We start from the raw sequence: 15165 nt of genomic DNA on the forward strand, positions 1-15165 counted from the left end.
GTGGGCAGCAACACGTGCTAGCTGAAAAATAAGAAAATCGTGATTGAATGATGATCTATTAGGTAATTCAAAACTGTATTATACAATTAATACTCAGGACTGTAATTGGAAATGTGGATGTTTCATTGTGCAGATCTCAGTGCTAAAATCAACACCATCACCATGTGAGTAACAACGGACAGTGTTAGCTAACGTTAGCTAGCTAGCTAAATGTTTACCAGTTCATTATTTTAACCATAAGGACAAACATAAACCAGCCAACTAGCTGCATTTGATTAGCTAGCTATTAGCTAGGATCATAAAAATCGTGGTAAAAATTAATTAATATGTCTGTCAAAGAAACCGCCAGCTAGCTAGCCACTTTAAAAAGTGAAAGTGCTTCCGTTTTCCAGTTCTTACCATTTCCATACATGTTTTTGCTCATGAAATTCATAGCAAAGAAAAAAAGTTTCATAGCAAAGATGGTGGATAAATGAAGACAGTTCACACAGGCCGTTTACCATTGAAAAAAATGGTCAGTTCCGGTCTCCTTAACTGAGTGTGTCTCCCATAGACACCAAATGTAATAGCAGCTGGGTCTGGTTTACTTAGTTAATTGACTAAGTAGACCAGACCCAGCTGGTGAGGTGTCTTGCTTCCTCTCCCGTCTCTGATTCATAGCACACCTCACTTATTACGTTTCGGTGTCGAAGAACCTGATTGTCTGTCAAAATCAATCGACAGGTGGCGTGCACGTGCAATGTATTAAATAATCGCTTCACACCATATTTCCACTTCGACCAAGGTAAACTGACACAGGATAAATTGTCAATATTTATCGACAAACTAGTTGATATTCTTCGTTCCAATTATGTTTGTTAGCGCTATAAAGAATGTTGCTGCTTTTAATGTATTGCAAACACCTGTAAAAATAGTTTTTAGCTGCGTTAGGCTATATTTAGTAATGCCGTGGGGATGTTAGTTATTAAATGCTAGTTAATAACTAAATGACTAGTCATGTCCACATATATTCAAACCGCATCTATTAATTTATGGCCTTCGTCAAAGTGCATCAGCTCCATCTGATAGTTGGATGTATGTTTTTCAGAACATGTGGTATCCCTTCCCAATGCTCATGCCGTTGTCTCTGTCGCCGGAGCCACAGCGTCCATCAGATATTTCTCAAACGCCCTATGCATCAGGGATGATTCAGATGCATATGGTACCTTGTGACCAACGTTTCTTTCAAAATGCAATGAACGGGTTGGCTGGTAAGTCAGAGGGAAGTGCTTTTAAAGATGCAGTATGCAGAAATCGCGCCGCCATTTTCTGGTTGCAAAAATTATAATAGTTTGCCAAACTTCGTTTGTGACAAAACAAGTATTGGATAATCATTGTACTATACTAAACCGCTGTGAAATATATTTTAATTAAACCAAAAATATTGTATTTTCAGCTGTTTGAAACTGGTGAACAAGACAGAAAGTAAAATATGCAAAAATTAAAGTACAGATATAGAGCACAGAACAGATCTCTCACTTGACTTTCTTCCAATGAGAATGAAAGATTTATAACTCACATTTCTATGTGCATTTGGTCATGTCACCAAAAAATAACAAATTGCAGCTTTAAAACCACTGTTTAAAACCCCATCCTCCCAGTGGTGCAGCGGTCTAAAGGTTAGGGGAGGGTTTGCCCGGGGGCTTTCCTTGGCTAATCACACTCTAGTGACTCTTTGTGGCGGACCGGGCGCCTGCAAGCTGACTTCGGTAGTCAGTCGAAAGGTGTTTCCTTCGATACATTGGTGCGGTCGGCTTATGGGTGTTGAGCAGTGTTTTTTAAAAGCAGCGCGGCTTGTCCGGTCATGTTTCGACCTTCGCCTCTCCTGAGCCCATTGGGGAGTAGCAGCGATGAGACAAGATCGTAACTACCAAATGGATATCATGAAATTGCGGAGAAAAATGTTAAAATATTTTTTTTAATTAAGCATAAGAGGGATGCTTCCTCTTGCAACCCAAAACTCATAACCAATGGAATGCACTTTCACTTTTTAATTTGAGCTTTCCAAATTCATTACAAAATAATATTATGTCCAAACCATTTGTGTTCTCCCTCATTGCCTTGGGAAATGACATGCATTAATAATGTGCCTTTACCTCAATAGACCCTCCATCTTTGTCGATAGAGGACTGCAGGAAATTTCTTCTCAACAGGTATAGAGCATGTCTATTAGTCCCAGCACATTCTTTATGCTGTAATGTGAGAATCATGAACATGAAATAGTCTATTGTGCATCCCATTTCTCAACCCTTCTGCTGAAGTGTGCACTTGCACACACTCCCTTTCATGGATTTAATAATGGTTGAAATTCTGTCCAGCCAACACTTACACCAAGCCAATGCTTTTAAATTCAAGAATAGGAGTGTGCAAGTGCATACTTTGGGAGAGGTTTGGAGTATTGGGAAGCAACCTAGGTCTAACTCTGCATGTTACAGGTCTGTATTTGACCTGGTGAAAGTCACCCATTTCCTGGAGCTGACAGACCCCAAGCTGCTGGGTTGGTACTTATCTCTGCCTGTGGAGGACAGGAAGCTCATACAAGGTACAGTAGGGACCAGGGAAGGTTGTATAATAGACAAACAAAAACTCCCAATAGTGTCGTTATGGTTTTGCCATCAAATTACAAAACACTTGTATAGAATCCCTATCCAGGGCCACCAATTGACTGTAAAATATGAATCCTATTGACAGCCTACTTTCTGTAGTCTCAGTGAAAACTGAGCCACGTATTCATTGTCTTTCCCTTTCAACTTTCTGTTCCACAGAGGAAGGAGGACTCCATCGGTTTCTGCAGAGGCATCCGGCTCTGAATGTAGCCAGACAACTGGTTTATGTGAAACGTGAATTATGGCTCTGCTTGACTTTAACTGTTTTCTGTTGTAACCCTGGTTGAATTATCCTTGAGCACTGGCGTACCAGTGCTCATAGCATATGAACACATAAGCCATGTCAAAATGTTTAGAGTTAGAGGAAATGAGCTTTAAAACTGCAAAATTCTCTCAGCCTCATGGCAAAATGTGTAGATTAGCAGGAAATTAGCTTTTAAAACAGCAGGAAATTAGCTTTTAAAACAGCAAACTTTTCTTTCAGCCTCATGACGATGTGTAGAATATCATGAGATTAGTTATAAAAATGTACATTTTTCCTCTCTGCCCCATGGCAAAATGTGTAGAATTGCAGGAAATGTGCTTTAAAACGGCAGGTGTTTCTTTCTATCCCATGGCAAAATGTGTAGAATTACAATACATTTTTCTGAGAACATGGCCCCTTAAACCTTGCAGGGGGCCTTGTGAAACTGCGGTACACCACTGTCCCAGAAAAAGAACCTACATATCATAATTACATATACCTGTAAACTGTCTTTACTCTGTATATTAATAGTTGTATTATAATTTTATAACACTTTATATTTGATGTTACATTTTTTCTTTTGTGTACAGAACAGGTGAGAGGTTGCTGGAAACCGCCTGCTGTTACACAGACGATGTCTTCAAACCTAAACAAGTATGTTTTTTCTCCTGTCAATTCAGATAACTACATTTGTTGGTCACCAGGTGTGATTCTACAACCATTAGTTGACTAGAGGAAAAATAACAATTGTCATAAATTTTGCATGGTTTCTGCTGTTCTCAGATCCAGAAGGCCCACATTCTATGGTGTGATTCAGTGTCCCAACTGTGGAACCAGTTGTTCTTCAGGAGCTAAGATATGCCGACGCTGTAGCACACCTATCCAGAAGGAGATCCCGGCATGCCAGTCAGGTGTGGTTTAAAATCATAATTCAAAACATAGACTGTTATATTTGCTTTGTGTGGACAGATTTGTTATCTTGGAAGGAACATGCCCATTCATAGTCAGTCGTATACTAGTGCACAGTCAATGGGTAATATTAAATGTCTCTCATTCCACACTAGCAGTTAAGTAACAGTACTTTATGAATCCCACAGTTACATTGATTTCATCACCACAGCATAAGTTGTTTGCCTTTAGCTCTGTTTCTTTATTTTGATACAACCATGTTGTTGTCTTCCTCATAGAAGAGGAGAAAGAGTTAGGTCTTCTTCCCAACAACGTGAAGGAGGAGCTAAATCTGTTAAACTGTTCAGGGCACGGAGGAGTCCAGTCAGTCCAAGTCCACCACCAGGCGGAAGCAGGGGCAGTGCAGCAGTTCAGGGGATGTCAGCCTCAGTCCTTTACTACTACTACCTTCCCATCCACAACAGTGGACTGTCTGGTCAACCTTCAGGATAGCTTCCAGTCAGCCTGTGGTGATACCAGTGGCGGCCATATTGGAGCCACAGAGGATTCTCCAGGCCAACAGGAGGCGCACTTCTCCAAGGTCCAGCTGCTCTCTCAGCTGTGGGAGGAAGGGCGGTGGCAGGATGGCAACAACTGCAGTAGTGTGGGGGTATATAAGGATCCGTCTGCCCAGACTAGCTTCTCTCTGGATATGGAGCTGGAGATACAAAGCCAGAGAGGAATTAACAGGAGCCAGTCTTCCATCGAAAGCCAGGAAGGTGAGTCCATGGCCAACTCCATGTCCATGCATGACCAGATGGCAGACTTCCCCATTTTGTACCGGGAGACTCCTCCAGAGTACTACAGCTTCAACAGCACTAGGATGGACCGCACAGAGTGGAACGACACCAGCATCAACACCAGCCAGTTAGCGGAGCAGGACCGCGACGACTCACTATCACTCATGGCCACCATGGAGAGCACTGAGCAGCCTAGCAGACCAGTGGAGGTGGAGCCACCTGAAGCCAGTATGGTGTCTTCCTGCGCTGGAGACCGCAGCGAGCACTGTGATTGGACCTACGACAACTGCCCCGGCAACCTAGCAAATGAGGAAGAGGCCTCAAGATGCGAGCTAGAGAATAACAGTGTCGACTACCGGAGCCTCGTGAAAGAGGATGGGAGTATTCTTATGTATGAAGCAAGTAATGAGGGGACACCTGACTTAAACCTGACACCCCCACAAGGTCAAACCAAGAAGAACCAGTCCGGTTGGTCTAGAGAGAGTCTCAGTGCACCCCAAACCCTGAAGAAAGAGGAGCTGTCCATCTATGAGGAATCCTTCATGTCAATAAGCCCTGGTGGGGCAGCGGCGGCCGTCGTGACCACAACACAGCATGAGAACGGTATGTCTGCGTTCTCTCTAGTCAATCTGAACCAGACTTTTGATCTCTCGCCTTCACGGGTCACAGAAGCCAGACTGAGCACAGCCGACCATTCGACAAATACTTGGCCTGCCGTCGCTAAACATGATGTGTTGGTTGGTATTGACCACAGTCTAACAGGCTGCAACCAGAACACACAAACTCAGGGCACAGCTACAACTGACAAGTCTGTCATCACTGAAGTCCACATGGCAGACCTGGAGTATCTCACTGAGGTACAGTTAACGCTCCTCCTGTAATATTTATAGTCATTCAGATTTCCTTTTTACTGAAATACATTTCTTCAATATCTAAATGTCTTTAAGGAATTCATCAAGCTGAAATTTTCTCAAGAGGAGCTGAAAGAGCTGAAAGAGCAAATGACGAGGTATTTTAGACACTTAATTCTGTTATGTTATACGTCCACTTCAGATTTTTCTTAGAAAATCTCCATGGTTCTATTCTTCTATCTGCTGATGTGCTGACCATGGCTATGTCTGTTGCTGCCTGTATCAGCTCTGCAGGCGGTGTGAGTGTGAGAGATGGAAGAGGCTGCGACAATGCGGACCGTGGTGAATGTGACTGTGGCCAGCGTGCCACGCGGGCAGAGCTGAGCCTGCTGGCCCTGCAGTATGGGATGTGCCAAAGGCACTGCTGGAGACGCTACTACACCTCACCTGAGGGAGACCGTCTGTTCCAGGGGTAAGGGACAGGACAGGAGATATGACAGCTTGGCACCTTACAAAGTTGTGCAGAACTGTCATACATAATTTATGTCCAGGGTAAGGGACAGGAGACAGCAGGGCACCTCACAATTAAACTCATTGATTTATTCAATGAGTTTAAAATATCATTGGACATGTGTCTGTTAGTGTTATGTCTATCTGATCGTGCATCTCTCCTGTTGATCATTCAGTTAGGCACTATTATGGTCATGTAGCTGTTGAATACACTTGCCCTGTTATGGAAGCTCTAAAAAGCCTCTTAATTTAACATTTGTTTTTAGTCCAGGAAAGGCTTAATCTGGATCCAGGAAACCAACACTATATTATTCCTATGTTGACATTCCAGTATGTAAACTCAGCAAAAAGAACCGTCCCTTTTTCAGTACCCTGTCTTTGAAAGATAATTCGTAAAATCCAAATAACTTCACAGATCTTCATTGTAAAGGGTTTAAACACTGTTTCCCATGCTTGTTCAATGAACCATAAACAATGAACATGCACCTGTGGAACGGTCGTTAAGACACTAACAACTTACAGACGGTAGGCAATTAAGGTCACAGTTATGAAAACTTAGGACACTAAAGAGGTCTTTCTACTGACTCTGAAAAAAAACTGAAGAAATATGCCCAGGGTCCCTGCTCATCTGCGTGAACGTACCTTAGGCATGCTGCAAGGAGGCATGAGGACTGCAGATGTGACCAGGGCAATCAGACTGTCCGCAATAGGCTGAGAGAGGCTGGACTGAGGGCTTGTAGGTCTGTTGTAAGGCAGGTCCTCACCGGTAACATCGTCGCCTATGGGCACAAACCCACCGTCGCTGGACCAGACAGGACTGGCAAAAAGTCGCTGTTTTGTCTCACCCGGGGTGATGGTCGAATTCGCGTTTATCATCGAAGGAATGAGCGTTGCACCGAGGCCTGTACTCTGGAGCGGGATCGATTTGGAGGTGGAGGGTCCGTCATGTTCTGGGGTGGTGTCACAGCCCCAGAAGAGTGGAAGAGTGTGGTAACATCTCACAGCAATAACCGGCAAATCTGGTGCAGTCCATGAGGAGGAGATGCATTGCGGTACTTAATGCAGCTGGTGGCCACACCAGATACTGACTGTTACTTTTGATTTTGACTCCCCCTTTGTTCAGGGGCACATTATTCCATTTCTGTTAGTCACATGTCTGTGGAACTTGTTCAGTTTGTCTCGGGTTGTTGAATCTTATGTTCATACAAATATTTACCCATGTTAAGTTTGCTGAAAATAAACACAGTTGACAGTGAGAGGATGTTTATTGAGTTTATATCCCCACCCCCTGCCCTGTAGGACTGAGGGTCCTCCTGAGAGCCTGGTGAAGGTGCTGCAGGTCCTGGAGGTAGACTACAGAGAGATGAGGAGACAGGTCCTGTCAGGTATACCCCTGGACCAGCTCAGACCCCTGTCTGTCGACTCCCAGAGGATCACCTCAGGGACCAGCTACGTCCCCCAACATGTACATTCCCTCTGGTGCCCTTCCTTCCTCTCAGTACATCTTGTTGGTACTATGCAGGGTGGATCTCATGGTTGTTTTTCCCCTTTTCAGATAATTGACGAGTCTTTGGGAAATGCTCTGTCTGAGTATGTATTTGACGAATTGAATAATGAGTGAGTGAGTGAATGAATGAATGAATGAAGTTGGCTGTTTTTAAAAGTTTGTTTTCTATCCTCCAGTGCCTCAGGTAGGAGCTCCCAGCAGTTGCAGGTAGAGGATGCCCGCGTCGAGGACGTCAGTCTAGGTGGTGATGGACAGTTAAACAGACTGGTGTCTCAGTCTGTTTTATCAGTCCTTGGACAGGATGATGGGATGGTTGGCAGGATCAAGGCAGAAGGGCCTGTTGTTGTGCCCGTTGGTAACCCCAAGGCTGAGGACTGCAGGTCTGTGAAGGCGATCATCCTCCGACACCAGCAGCCTGAGGTCAACCGGAGGCCCAGGCCAGGTAATGAGACCTGTTTATTCATTCATCAATGGTTTATTTGAATAGGGAGGGATCGATACAAACACATTGGCTCATTGAATGTATAAACATACAATGCGTTGCACTACAGTGTTCTCAAAGCTGGTTCCGATCCACCTGGATTTCCGAACTCTCACACTCAACAGGTGGAACCAAAGACCACAACTCCAGCGAGGCGTGGTTCGATGCAGAGGAGGACCTTGAGCCTGATGGTGTAGTGCTGAAGGAAGGAGGTCTGGCTGAGGTCCTGGTGGAGGAAGGAAATGGCAAGAATAGGGTTGAGGGGGAAAAGCCGCATGACAGACATACCCCTAAAGATTTTTCGTTCACACTACCTACCGGTACATAAGGATTTCATAACACATTCATAACCCACACCTAACAAGTTCATAAGCAATGTTCATAAACATTAATTCATATTTATTTAGGAGTCGTTGGGGAGAAGGATCAGAGCTCCTTCCTGTGCGTCACAGACCTACCCAGTGATGTAACAGAGGTAAGCCTCAGCATGTGACAATGTCTTTAACTCGATCTTTCTTCAATTCCTTGCATCCGTTGCGTCAAACGTTTTGGAGAAGGTCCAAGGTCCCGTCCCTTGGACCTTCTTCAATGCTGTTTGAAAGGAAGCAAGGAGATTGGATGTGAGGAATCTGGGATAAAAATGGGAAAGTTAGAGTGATTTGGTCACCAGGGGCCAACAGACCCTAATACGTTTCCTGTCTGTCTTCATAGAGAGAAGTTATGCTCTGGTTTGAGAAGTATCAGGCATCTGAAGTGAGCATTTCCACCTTCAGCAACAACCTCCGGTAAAATAAAATCAGTGACCCTGTAGAATGAAACTAAGTTAAGGAATGTATAAGCGTTCCAAGGCAACTTAACTGTTACATCAAGATTTCGATATAATAACATCAACAGAATTTTGTATAAATATATTGTCCCCTCACATGAAGCAATGGAGTACATGTCAATGTTAACACCTCTCTCTGTTCCATGCAGAGTTGCCATAGTGACTGTGAGTGGTCCAAAGATGGCTGACAGTGCAGTGAGTGAAATGGACAGGTGCAGTATGCATGGACACACGGTGCATGTGGCGCACATCTGCAGCCCAAGCCACACTGGTAGCCAGAGCCAGGATCAGGGGCGGCAAACCCAGCAGCAGCAAGGTCCCTCAGCCAGCACCAAGGCAGGGCCCTCTGGAGACACCCCATGCACCCAAGACTCCAAGAGGAAAAACACCCATATCACCACCCCTCTGATGGTTAGGTTCTCTACAGTTTTTGTTTTGTTGTCAGGGATTGTAGATGGGAATATTATTTGTTTTCAACCTGTTGCAATGCGTGGATTGCTCCCAGATTGATTGGTCAATAATGATTGCTTCTCATGTCTTTGGTCTCTGTTTTCGTCTGGGGTCTCTCTCCAGCCCCTGCAGCTCAGCCTCCAGAAGAGGACCACCGTGTGTGACTCCCCCACGGCGTCGGGGACCTGTGTGCCCCAGCACTACGCCACCATGGGTAGCTTCGATACACTGATGGCCCGTTTGTCAGTGCGCCACCCAGAGGCGGGGAGGCAAAGGATTGTTGACGCCCTGCTGGAGCTGAGGGCCAAACACCAGGGGTTCCTCAGCGGCCTGCCTCTCAAGACCATTGTAAACATGACCTCTGACCTGTTGACACGATAAGGACTCCACTTCCTATTCTATTGTTGATATTTGCCTTTATTGAAACACAGGTTTGCCCAAAGCCAGGCTTTTGATTTACTTGAATGTAGTACACAATTTATCCACTGTTTTGTTTGTTCCTCACATAGGTAATGTTATTACTCTACTCTTTTGCTACAATACTTAGTGAATTATCTACTTTTGAACCTGAAACGTGCAAATTAATATTTTTTTTGTTTGCAAATTGTTAAATTACAATTTACTTGTTAACTTAATTCAAATCACGGTAGAATTGCAAAGGAGTTTTGCAGAATGTTTTATGTTCTGTTTCAGTTAAATAAATCTGAAAACCTGAAATGTTGTTCTTGGATATCAGGGTAGGTTGTTTTAAAAATAAAAAAATKGTTTTGTTCTCAACAGGACAATTTGCTTAATTATGTCTGGAAGTGTAGTTCACGTATCCTTCCAGATTCTACGATTTTCCCCTTTGTCCACCCTTTCAGTATTAGAATACTGTTATTGACAAAGCTACAGTGCCTTCAGAAAGTATTCATACCCCTTGACTTTTTCCACATTTTGTCAGACTGAATTCAAAATGGATTAAATAGATCTACACACAATACCCCATAATGACAAAGTAAGCATGTTTTTAGATTATAATTTTTTTCAAATGTATTAAATTAAATGCAGAAGTATCTCATTTACATAAGTGTTCACACCCCTGAGTCAATACTTTCTCGAAGCACCTTTGGCAGTGATTACAGCTGTGAGTTTTTCTGGTTAAGTCTAAGAGCTTTGCACACCTGGATTGTGTAACATTTGCCCATTTTATTATTTTCAAAATTGGTTGGTGGTCTTTGTTACAACCATTTTCAGGTTTTGCCATAGATTTTCAAGCTGTAACTCAGACACTCAGGAACATTCACTGTCTTCTTGGTAAGGAATTCGTGTAGATTTGGTCATGTGTTTTAGGTTATTGTCCTGCTGAAAGGTGAATTGATCTCCCAGTGTCTGGTGGAAAGCAGACAACCAGGTTTTCCTCTAGGATTTTGCCTGTGCTTAACACCATTCTTTTTTCTTTTCTTTTTAATACTCCCCAGTTCTGTACGATTACAAGCATACCCGTAACATGATGCATCCACCACTGAGTATTTTCCGAAGTCACTGTACTTAGCTGGTGTCTGCCTGTTGGATGTATAATTTCAGTTTGGATACTGTTGCTTTAATAAAAGAGACTTTAGTTTGGGATGTTGTGTGGATTGTGAATTTTGAGTTTCTCTCAGCCCCAGCTGGCCTTGATGTGCTTGTATAACATGCATAGGCATACATCTCTCTAACTGAAACGTGAGAATTTGCATGATAAAGGCCAGCAGGTGGTGCAAGCTTCCAGGTTTTGTTGATCGCTGAATACTAGACTGAATAATCTACTGAGCCAGGCCAGTGAGGTGTAAACCATAGGGTATTACTGCGCATGTTAAAGTGGTGCTGGTTACATGAGCTCCCCGATCATTAGTAATCAATCAAATTTATTGATAAAGCCCTTACATCAGCTGATGTCAAAAAGTGCTGAACAGAAACCCAGCCTAAAACAGCAAGCAATGCAGGTGTAGAAGCACAGTGGCTAGGAAGAACTCCCTAGAAAGGCAGAACCTAGGAAGAAACCTAGAGAGGAACCAGGCTATGAGGGGTGGCCAGTCCTTTTCTGGCTGTGCCGGGTGGACATAACAGAAAATGGCCAAGATGTTCAAATGTTCATAGATGACCAGCAGGGTCAAATAATAATACTCAGTGGTTGTAGAGGGTGCAACAGGTCAGCACCTCAGGAGTAAATGTCAGTTGGCTTTTCATAGCTGATCATTCAGAGTATCTCTACCGTTCCTGCTGTCTCTAGAGAGTTGAAACAGGTCTGGGACAGTTAGCACGTTCGGTGAACAGGTCAGGGATTTCATAGCCGCAGGCAGAACAGTTGAAACTGGAGCAGCAGCACAACCAGGTGGACTGGGGACAGCAAGGAGACCTCAGGGCAGATGGTCCTAGGGCTCAGGTCCTCTGAGAAAGAAAGCGAATTAGAGAGAGCATACTTAAATTCACACAGGACACTGGGTAAGAGAGAAATACTCCAATATAACAGACTGACCCTAGCCCCCTGACACATAAACTATTGCAGCATAAATACTGGAGGCTAAGACAGGAGGGGTCAGGAAACACTGGCCCCATCCGACTATACTCCCGGAAAGGGCCAAACAGGCAGGATATAACCCCACCCACTTTGGCAAAGCACAGCCCACACACCATTAGAGGGATATCTCCAACCACYAACTTACCATCCTGAGACAAGGCCGAGTATAGCTCACGAAGATCTCCCCCACGGCACAACCCAAGGGGGGGGTGCCAACCCGGACAGGAAGATCACGTCAGTGACTCAACCCACTCAAGTGACGCACCCCTCCTTGGGATGGCATGGAAGAGCGCCAGTGATTCAGCCCCTGTAATAGGGTTTGAGGCAGAGAATCCTAGTGGAGAGAGGGGAACCGGCCAGGCAGAGACAGTCAAAGGCGGTTCGTTGCTCCAGTGCCTTTCCGTTCACCTAGACCCTATGCACGCTCCATTGTATCTAACGTGTGGTAACATAATTTACATTTACATTTAAGTCATTTAGCAGACGCTCTTATCCAGAGCGACTTACAAATTGGATTTGTAATTTAACAGAGACAAGTGACTTCTGAATGTGCATCAATATATTTCCATCAATATATTAGCTGTATACTTGCTGGGATAATACATTTTTAGACTGGGCCAATAACCTTTTTGAATATTCTCAATTAGCCTATTCCCTTCAAATGGCAGTCAAGTAAACCCTTAATTGTGACCTATTATGCTATGGCAACCACACGGCAATTGGCTGCTATTATGTATGACGCATCGCGGAGTGCCTGGATACAGCCCTTAGCCGTGGTATATTGGCCGTATACCACAAACCCAGAGGTTCCTTATTGCTATTATACACTGGTTACCAACGTAATTAAAGCAGTAAAAACAAATGTTTTGTCATACCCATGGTATACGGTCTGATATACCACGGCTGTCAGCCAATCAGCATTCAGGGCTCGAACAACCCCGTTTATAATGACTGTTGTTGCGCTGCCTGGCAAACATGGATATGTGTCTGTTATCTGTGTCAATGCAACGTGTTGAAGTCATCTGAGGTGGTTAACAAACTAAAGGGTTAACCATAGAAAATGATAGAGGCCTCTAGTGGCCAAAAGGCAAATTTAGCATGGGTAGCACCATTGAGGGCTTCCACCGTGCTTCCGCCATTTTAAAGTAGTAAGCTGGGTGGGGTTCCTATTGGTTGTAGCCTCAATAGCGACGCCCATGCTGTCACAGGCGCTATAATGGCACCGATATGGAGACGACTCCTCTGTCTATCTCTATGGGGTTAATGAATGGGCGGAGACTAGCGGCTGGATTCGCAACTATAGAGACTGATTAACACACATTTGCTAGGGGAAAAACTATTCTAGTAAACTGAAATTATATTCTACATTTACACCGAACTTCTACTTTCAACTAATTTTGACAGGCAATTATTGCACAAAAATAAGGGCTCATAACCATTTGAAAAGTAATGGAAAACAATAACCAATGGTGTCAGTTATGAGTGATCCCCGGACATCATGGTAAACTGGCTCTGCATAACTACTTGCAAAAATCACAGCTTTTGACTCCTTAAACCCAACATTGAAAAATATTGTTTCGCTCCTGCTGTGCGGAATTCTTCAGAAGGACAATGAATTGTAATGTTTGTTTGGAGGTCGCGTTTACATTATGAGGCCGATTAGCTTTGCTGGAGTTCAAATGGACAAAGAGAGTGGTTCACTAGTCTTCACCGACCGAGCAGACAGAACCTGGATCTAAAGTGAGGTTCGACTGCCGACTTCAGTGCCATAACTTCACAAACATAGACTTTTGAATATCGGACCCACTGCGAGGAAATTATGTGGCGCCCATGGCAGTTGGTGTACCGTACAGCCTTTGGCTGCATGGTTCTGGAAATATTTATTCACAATGTTGCACAAGGTAAGAAAGTATTTTTTTCTTCTTGAAACTGAGGAGCAAAACATTATTCTCGAAACGTGTTCTTAATGGCCTATACTGGCTGTAATCCACGGAGAAGTGCTCTAGAAGACTAGTTTTCGTATGCAGTCGCTTGTTATAGTGTATTAAAAGTGGGACAATTGTTATAGTAGCCGTGAAATTCATGCAACAATGTTGCCATACACACTCGATTGTTTCCCTGTGAGAACTAAATAGCCTGTTGTGGTTGTCAATCTATTTCAAATGTTTGACACGTTGCATTGAAGTGTGAATCCATGTTTGAATAATAAAGGCTATTTCTAAACCAAGATCTTCGATCATAGACCTTTGAATCGATTTAAGCACTGTTTCACGCTGACGTGGAGGAAATTATCTCAATTGTAATTTGCCATATTCCACCTGCGCTTGAATAAGAAAAAAAACTAAATAATATGTGTGTATTACATGTATGTTCTCGTGAGTTTGATTGTCTGGAAATCTAACGTAATGAATGATCAACACTGTTCCAGAGATTCTGTTTGGTTACTTTTACTACTTTCTCATTAGGACTCAATGTTTGTATGAGTGGCAGCGCGACATCCTGTGAAGAATGCCTCCTCATCTCTCCGAGCTGCGCCTGGTGCGCGCAAGAGGTAGGGCATGTGCCTCACTCCTCCAAAGGGTTAGGTTTACTTACAATGCACCACTGTGGTGGTAAGATTAGTAATACTCTCACAAAATTTCAAAATGTGACATACTGAACCCAATAGCTGTTTTAGTGTGAGGTGAGGACTCTCATACTGTTGTGTACTGTTTAGAGTTCACATGCAAAACGAAAAGCTTTCATCACTCCTGAGCATGTTTAATGAGCCAACAGGATGTAGGAGTGCACCTGTGCAGTTCTAGAATTAGTGGTGTTCTCTGTACATGGTGGATTGTCTACACCTGCTTTCAGACCTACAATTGTCTCACAGAACAAAAATAAAAATGTACAAGATTCCCCCTATCCTTTAATTTCGCTTACCAATACTCAACTAAAGCTGAGAGGCAGACAAGTGTGCACTCTAGCTTTTACATTGCATGACAGGTGTCATTAGTTTGTTCTTCCCTCAGGAGTTTGGCAGGGCGAGGACCCTGACGTCGCGATGTGACCTGAGTCAGAACCTACAGAAGAGAGGCTGTGAGGCCCATAACATAGAGAGTCCTAGTAGCACAACCATGGTAGTGAAGAGCGAACCCCTCAGCTCCAAAGGCTCCGGGCCTACCCAGTATGATGTTATCCAGATCATGCCCCAGAAGATCTCCCTGAGTCTTAGACCAGGTAAGCCCAGTACTAGCCTAGTGATCCAGTATTGTTGTGCCATGTAGGCCTATGTCATGACAATGATAGACGAGTTGGCTACTGTACGCACAGTATGAGACCAGGTAAGCACAGAGAATCAACCCTCTCAGAGCACAATGTGTTGCCAAGGTAACAGTGTTTGAACCAAAGGTTGGAGAGACATGAGCTGTATATGGAACACTGT

General features: G+C 43.8%; 2 protein-coding genes across 8 annotated transcripts in view; both read left to right on the top strand.

The window, feature by feature from the left end:
* The first annotated feature begins 698 nt into the window (after positions 1 to 698).
* On the top strand, positions 699 to 10808 carry LOC111977037 (RNA-binding protein 44). 7 transcript variants are annotated; one of them, XM_024006328.2, is made up of 18 exons: positions 699 to 784; positions 1088 to 1250; positions 2144 to 2192; positions 2475 to 2581; positions 2805 to 2879; positions 3480 to 3543; positions 3673 to 3800; positions 4077 to 5434; positions 5525 to 5586; positions 5715 to 5900; positions 7238 to 7403; positions 7494 to 7528; positions 7622 to 7887; positions 8052 to 8246; positions 8334 to 8401; positions 8638 to 8711; positions 8902 to 9163; positions 9326 to 10808. In XM_024006328.2, exons 2-18 carry the CDS (start codon positions 1091 to 1093, stop codon positions 9581 to 9583), a joined length of 3513 nt encoding a protein of 1170 aa, XP_023862096.1. In that variant the 5' UTR covers positions 699 to 784; positions 1088 to 1090; the 3' UTR covers positions 9584 to 10808. The 7 variants fall into 7 exon arrangements, with proteins under 7 accessions (XP_023862096.1, XP_023862066.1, XP_023862087.1 ...); XM_024006298.2 differs by having other exon boundaries at positions 7238 to 7528; XM_024006319.2 differs by having other exon boundaries at positions 7238 to 7528; positions 8052 to 8171.
* A 2197-nt stretch (positions 10809 to 13005) lies between these two features.
* The window catches only part of itgb5 (integrin, beta 5), a 68225-nt gene continuing 66065 nt past the window's right edge, over positions 13006 to 15165 (top strand). Inside the window, exons 1-3 of the mRNA XM_024006355.2 lie at positions 13006 to 13642; positions 14207 to 14292; positions 14753 to 14960. Coding sequence (XP_023862123.1) covers positions 13561 to 13642; positions 14207 to 14292; positions 14753 to 14960 — 376 coding nt within the window. The 5' untranslated portion in view covers positions 13006 to 13560. The remainder of the gene's footprint in view (positions 13643 to 14206; positions 14293 to 14752; positions 14961 to 15165) is intronic.

The sequence above is a fragment of the Salvelinus sp. IW2-2015 genome, linkage group LG2, assembly GCF_002910315.2.
Source record: "Salvelinus sp. IW2-2015 linkage group LG2, ASM291031v2, whole genome shotgun sequence".
Taxonomy (NCBI): Eukaryota; Metazoa; Chordata; class Actinopteri; order Salmoniformes; family Salmonidae; genus Salvelinus; species Salvelinus sp. IW2-2015.

Coding starts and splice junctions, on each gene's coding strand:
- LOC111977037 (XM_024006298.2), top strand. CDS start 1,091: ATGTGGTATCCCTTCCCAATGCTCATGCCGTTGTCTCTGTCGCCGGAG. Junction 1,251..2,143: donor TGCAATGAACGGGTTGGCTG/GTAAGTCAGAGG, acceptor TTACCTCAATAG/ACCCTCCATCTTTGTCGATA. Junction 5,435..5,524: donor ACCTGGAGTATCTCACTGAG/GTACAGTTAACG, acceptor AATGTCTTTAAG/GAATTCATCAAGCTGAAATT.